At 27.8% G+C, this 6,744-nt stretch overlaps 1 protein-coding gene across 1 annotated transcript; it reads right to left on the bottom strand.

The window, feature by feature from the left end:
* Positions 1-3,371: 3,371 nt before the first annotated feature.
* On the bottom strand, positions 3,372-6,636 carry LOC105120031 (protein ECERIFERUM 3-like). The gene is made up of 4 exons (XM_011018218.1): positions 6,395-6,636; positions 6,065-6,175; positions 4,480-4,653; positions 3,372-3,761 (listed from the first exon to the last, which is right to left on the bottom strand). The coding sequence occupies exons 1-4, from the start codon at positions 6,605-6,607 to the stop codon at positions 3,576-3,578; spliced, it is 684 nt and encodes a 227-aa protein (XP_011016520.1). The 5' UTR covers positions 6,608-6,636; the 3' UTR covers positions 3,372-3,575.
* Positions 6,637-6,744: the final 108 nt, after the last annotated feature.

Here is a 6,744-nt window from a genome sequence, read left to right as displayed (position 1 = left end):
ATGATGAGTATCTTGCTTTGTGGAATTTACAAATTGTTTTTCTGTTTTAACTTTTTGATTACTAGGGACTAGTAATAAGCTAGTTGGGGGCTGTGATTAATACTTAAAAGTGTATTTTTATCAAGGTTTTATATCATCATTTTGCACTTGAAGTATTAATAACTCCTTTAGTAAAGCATATTTTATAATAATATATCTAATAATATAAGATACCTTTAATTTATGGTAAATATTTATTTTAAATGTAGGCCCATCACATAAATGAAAGGATTGATTGATGAATTTAAGAACTGAAATTGAAAGGAAAAAAGAGATGGCCAAACTTAGAAAAGAGATGCTGATGTCGTCTAAACCAGAATACTGTTTGGTAATTGGGTCATATCTAGAGTTGTAGTGATTTAGGTCTACTTTATATGGATGGAAAGGTAAGATATAGGCATAAAATTTTCATATGGAGCCCAAGATCTAAAAAGGCCATTTTCAAGTCCAAATTAGAGCAACAACAAAGAAGTCTGAATCTGTCCTCCAGCCCGAGCACTGTTCAGTGTTTGGCCCATATCTGGAGTTCTAGAAGTCCAAATGAGCTGAATTTTTTACATAAGAAAGTTGAGACAATTTCCTACAACTTTTATTTCAAGTAGCTCTAATTTTGACGTTATCAATGATGTTTTGGGCAGACAAGAGAAGATAAGGATTGTCATCAAGTCAAGAGTTGGTCACCCACTCATCAATTAGTCATCAAATCAATAGTTCTCAATTTTAGCCTATAAAAGGAGGCATTTGCCATGCATTTAGGCATCTTGGTTTCCAGATCAAGATCATGCTCTTGCTTTCTCTCTTTTTATTTTTTGTAATGTTTATACTTTGCTTTCATTAATATCAAGTTTATGCATTTCATTTCCTTTCATTCACTTAGTTAGCTTTTATCTTATTTATGTTTTTATTTTTTTTATTTATTTTTCTTTCAATCATTATGTCTAGCTAAGTTTATTATGTCAAGGTGAAAAGGTTACACTAATGGTGTAAGAATAAGTATGGTGTAAACTTAATATGAATTTTAATGTTTGATACTAACATGTTTTGTATTTGTTATCTTGTTCACTCTTTAATACTTTGCTTGTTAAATGACTAATCTTGATTTATGTTGTATAACACTTGGTACAACAAATGCTTGGCACTTTCATAGTTCATAATGTATGGTATAACTGACACCTGAGCTATGAAAGGAACTTGATTTGTTGTTAACATAAGTTATAATCATGAATGCATGACGAGATTTACAAGTATTAGCATTAATTGAATAAGATGACTAATATAATCATGTTAACAATATATAATCTGATTGGAACCTCCTTTGTGTGTGGTTTCCAATTGAATAATAAGAGTTTATACTATACTTGTTTGACATACCATTAGTGAATCCTCTAACCTTGACATTTGTTATTATCATCGTTTAATCCTTACATTAATATTTCATCTCCAAGTTCTCATCTTCTTCTTCTTCTCTTTCTTTATTATTATTATTACTATTGTTGTTGTTGTTGTTGTTGTTGTTGCTATTATTGTTGTTTATAATTGTTATTTATAATTTGTACAATTAACTTCTCTATGGTTCGACCCCGGTCTTGCCGGGTTATTTATTACTTCGACACTTCTGCATTTGGATAAAGATATCAATCTTTTAGTCGTGTCAATATTCTCTCATAATTTACATCCACAATTACAAACCTATATTTTTCATCAAAGTTTCTATTCTATTTGTCAACATCCACAATTACAAACATATATTTTACATCAAAATTTCTATTATATTTTTCATTTTCTATTAGTGGTTGTTTATAAAGCTTATATTTGTTTGGAGAGGATTCGTTAGCAAATTAGTATACTCACCAGAACACTTTCAAGAAACATTTTTAATAGCTTGGTTCACAAGTCAAAGATGATTGATATGTAAGCTCTAACTTGACAAAACAATATTAGAATGAGTTATATATCCTGTGAATATTATGTAATTATATAGAATTAGTCTTATAATAATTTTGGGAAATAACAAGTGGTAATTATTAATTTTTTCTAAACAACACCAACAATATACTATATTTTAAAGTACAAGAGAAAAACTATAGAATATTTGCAATACGCATGATATTGGAGCACCCGTGAGGTGTTGTCTTTTTTGTTTATTAGTTAAAAAGAGTTGTTCATTCTCCCAACCAGACTTACCAATCTTGGGTTTTATTGGGTAGCCAGACCCAAAGCTATTGAATCTGGTTGGGCTGTTAGATATTTTTAATTTTATTTTTTTATCTTTTTAATTTTATTTATTTATTTATTTTCATACGGTAAAGAAAAAATAAATTGATGAAACTTTTTTTATATTGTAGAAAAGTTAGGTGATGATAATGCTTTTATATTTGAGTTGGGTTGAATTTTTTTATTAAAACATGTTTGTTTTTACATTTCAAAAATAATTTTGAAAAAATCTAATTTTTATTATATTTTTTTACTTCAAATTAATATTTTTTGATGTTTTTATATGATTTTGATATGATGATATATAAAATAAATTTTAAAAAAATAAAATAATATTATCTCAATATATATATAGTTTTTAAATATTTTAAAAAATAATACTATGAACATAGACTCATTCCATTATGGACCATACCATAGATATAAAGTGTTTGTACTATGAACAACATTGTAGTAGTTAGAGACATTCTCTTTTCTGTTTATTAGTCAGAAAGTGTTGCTAAATCTAGTTTGGCCGCTGGACCCAAGGCTATTCGGTTTCGTTTTCAGCCAGACCCACTAATCTTAGGTTTGGCTGGACTGCCAAATATTTTTTATTTTTTATTTTTTATTTTTTTATCTTTTTAGATTTTTTTTTATTTTCTCTTATTTAATTTTTTTTATATAGTAAAGAGAAAATAAATTGATGAGATTTTTTTTATATTGTATAAAAATTAGGTGATGATATATATATTTTTTTCATTGGAGGTGAAGTTGAATTTTTTTGTTATCTTTTTTTTATTCATTTTTTTCACACTGTAATAATAAATAAATTGATGTGATTTTTTTTATATTGTATAAAAGTTTGGTAATGATAATTTTTTTGTTAGTTCAAGTTAAGTTTCATTATTAAAATATGTTTGTTTTTGCATTTCAAAAATAATTTTTTTATTTTTTTCTTTACTTCAAATTAATTTTTTTTTTTGGTGTTTTGTATCATTTGATATAATGACAAACTAAAAAGTCAAATCCAAAACACTTAAAATTATACTTTATATTTTTCTTATATTTAAAATAAAAATTATTATTTACCTACTACAAAACACAAAACATGCGTGCATATATAAAACCTCCACTAGAAGAAGAATAAGATAATGGTAGAGTTCCTGGGTACTCTCATTGAAGAATCTCTGGTGGGACATATATATATGTCACAATATATCGCATTTGAATTGCAACTTGAAACAACTTTCGTTTGTTACAGTTAAATTTAATGTAAAGAAAACAAAGGAATATTTGTTGTTGCGAGCAAATCCTTTGTTTCTTCGCAAGAAGGCATGCATTCACATTGAATTTTGTCTGGGGACACCATTGGAGACCGGTTTCAAGCCATGCTTCAATGCAGCATTCCAAACCAGATCGATTCTGTCAACATCAATGGCCCCAACTTCATGGTGAGCCCAGCCTTCCAGCAGGTGAACCACCCCGCCTGCATGGCATGCGTGGACTACTCCTCTGTCCATGGTGTACTGTTAAAACACCAACCAAAACAAACATAAACTAGTTAATCCATACAGGAACTCAGGGGTGAATAAAAAATTTAAAAAACTAATAAGTTGAAAAAATTAGAAAAAAAAACTAAAAGAACAAAACCTTCAAAAAAAATTAAAATATTAAAATAAACCAACCGATTCAGTTTGATTTTTTAAGTCTACAACTGAAAAACCTAACCTAACCAAACTAAAATTAATAACTGAGCTAAATCGAAAAAAATCAAGCTAAACACAAAAAATCAAGCCAAACAAAATAATCAAGTCAATCTATTAAATTTTAGTTTTTACTTTAAAGTAACAAAACCAAAATTATCAATTTAAACTAGTTTTAATTTAAAAAAAAAATTAATTTAATTATATCTTAATTAAAAATTAAACTAAACAGAAAATAATCACATCACCCATATCTTACTTTTAGCAAGTTAGCTCATCGTCACTTATTTTTCTTTACGAGATTTTTCAATCCATAGACAATCAACATGGAATCCTGTTTTAATTCCAAATTTATGTTTTACGAGTTTTCTTTTTAATTCCTTTTAGATCTATGGTGATCAGTAATTGAGAAAGTATTCAGAAGAGTATTAGCAATTTTTTTAATAAATTTTTTATTGAAAAATATATTAAAATAATTTTTTATTTGTAATTTTCAAAACCTTAAACATCATGTAAATAAAAAATGGAAGAAGGATTTTACCTCGCAATTTCCAAGCCCTTGAACTTCATCAGGTAGTCTCATGGCAGCAAGATCACCGTAAGTGCAGTCTCTTCTGAAGGACAAAATGGGGGGCACCACAAATTGATGGAAATGTGTTCCTGTCGGGGCCCAACTTTGCTCCCCTGGTGTGATCCACTTCCCCACGATCCAGGTCTACCATTGGTTCCAATACGACACCGTCACATTTAAAATTCACAAATAATATTTTGAACAAATAGAACAACCCAATTCAATTTATAGTATTCCTATTAGTTACGTGAGATATTTTTATTTTTTATAAAAAAATTATATACACAAATGCTTTTTTTAAATTCATTTCTATAATTTAAAAAATATAAATTCAAATAAAGTTTTTATGCATATATATAATCAAATAAATCAAGAAATATATATTTAAATAAATAAATAAATAATAATTAATGATATCTAAAAATAAAACTTGAAAAATAAAGAGATAAGGATACATCAAGATATTTAATCTAGAAAGATAACATATTTAATTGATTATGATTTCTAAATTAATTAATTAAAATAAATTTTTTAATTTAAGTAAATGATAATAGAAATAAAAAAACAAATTAAATTAATTAAATTAAATAAAAAGAGGAGAAATCATGAAAAGCTGCATATATTAGAAATATTATCTGAAAATAGTATTTTTATTTTAAAAAATAAAATTTATCCATATGAAAGATTAAAAAAATTATAAATAAATATAAAAACTCCTCAAATTTAAATGTATAACTAAAAATATAATTTTTATTTAAAAAATACTTTTCAAAAAAAAAAATAGGAGTACTAATTTAAATATAAATTAAAAATATTTGAAAAAAAATCATATAAAAATTATTAATTTAAAAATATAAAAAAAAAAATTAAATAAAAAAAAATCGTATGTTATTAGGCCGACAAGCCAAGCTAGCCCACGTAACTTATTTTATCTAGATTCATGAGCAAGCTTGTCTTGACAAGCCTACACCTTTATTGATTTTGCTTGTAATTTGGTGATGATATATTATTTACTCTAATTGTTTTTTAAAAAATTAAATGATATATTATTTGATTTGTTAAGATTTTAGCTATTGTAATAGCTAAAAAATTAAAATTAATTTTTTTTATTTAAAAACTTATTTTTCAATTTATTTTTAACATAAAACACCGTAAACCTAACAAAATCATAGTTTGCCGACACAGTACCTTGCAACCACGAGCTGCTTGGTACTTGGTGACATGGACCAGATAGCTTTGATATTCAAGTGGGGCCTCCTTTTGAACTTTTCGAAATCTCTCTTTTGACGAAGTTAGCATCTGCAGTATTAATTTTCACCAATAAAATCGAAGATGGATGCATACCTTAATATAACCCAAGAAATAAAGATGAATTATGTGCACATCTATTTCATCAGAAGACTGAGCAGACATTACATAGTTCTTGAGTTTAAGCGTTTATTTATTGAGTTTTGTTAAGCAGAATGAAAAGTCAAGCATGATACTCATAAAACACTTATAAAATCCATATAAAACCCCCTAACTCTAACAAAATCATAGTTTGCCGACACAGTACCTTGCAACCACGAGCTGCTTGGTACTTGGTGACTTGGACCAGATAGCTTTGATATTCAAGTGGGGCCTCCTTTTGAACTTTTCGAAATCTCTCTTTTGACGAAGTTAGCATCTGCAGTATTAATTTTCACCGATAAAATCGAAGATGGATGCATACCTTAATATAACCCAAGAAATAAAGATGAATTATGTGCACATCTATTTCATCAGAAGACTGAGCAGACATTACATAGTTCTTGAGTTTAAGCGTTTATTTATTGAGTTTTGTTAAGCAGAATGAAAAGTCAAGCATGATACTCTGTCCGATAAATATTGATGAGGCAACACTGACCAGGACTCTTACTCTCCTTTGGCAAAGGTAGAGGGCAATTGCCCTTCCAAGTTTGGAAGTTGCTCCTGTTAAGAACACTTCTTTCACGTCCTCACGGATTTCATTGAGAATTACTGCAGCAGTTAAGGTATTTCCATGAACAACTCGGACTTTAAGGTTTGGATGCTTGTTCACAAACAGCGTACCACCACCATTCAGAGCTTCATTCTGCATAATATTTTTGGGGAAAAAGTTGCTTTTAACTTGAATAAATATACAGTTCAATTTTGGCATTGGATTATCATCTATAGTGAACACCCATCATTGTGCTTCCAAAAGCTGGCAGGTACACAGGTGGGTTTAGAGTACAA

Source organism: Populus euphratica, unplaced genomic scaffold (assembly GCF_000495115.2).
Source record: "Populus euphratica unplaced genomic scaffold, PopEup_1.0 scaffold4390.1, whole genome shotgun sequence".
NCBI classification, from domain to species: Eukaryota; Viridiplantae; Streptophyta; class Magnoliopsida; order Malpighiales; family Salicaceae; genus Populus; species Populus euphratica.
Note: the sequence above shows the minus strand (reverse complement) of the source record. Positions and strands in the feature narration are given on the sequence as shown.

Bases quoted from the DNA above. Each gene is read 5' to 3' on its own strand.
- LOC105120031 (XM_011018218.1), bottom strand. From the start codon at position 6,607: ATGCAGAATGAAGCTCTGAATGGTGGTGGTACGCTGTTTGTGAACAAG. The intron at 6,176-6,394 runs GTCAGTGTTGCC...TTAATACTGCAG, and splicing joins AAAGGAGAGTAAGAGTCCTG to ATGCTAACTTCGTCAAAAGA. The intron at 3,762-4,479 runs GTAAAATCCTTC...GTGTTTTAACAG, and splicing joins AAGGGCTTGGAAATTGCGAG to TACACCATGGACAGAGGAGT.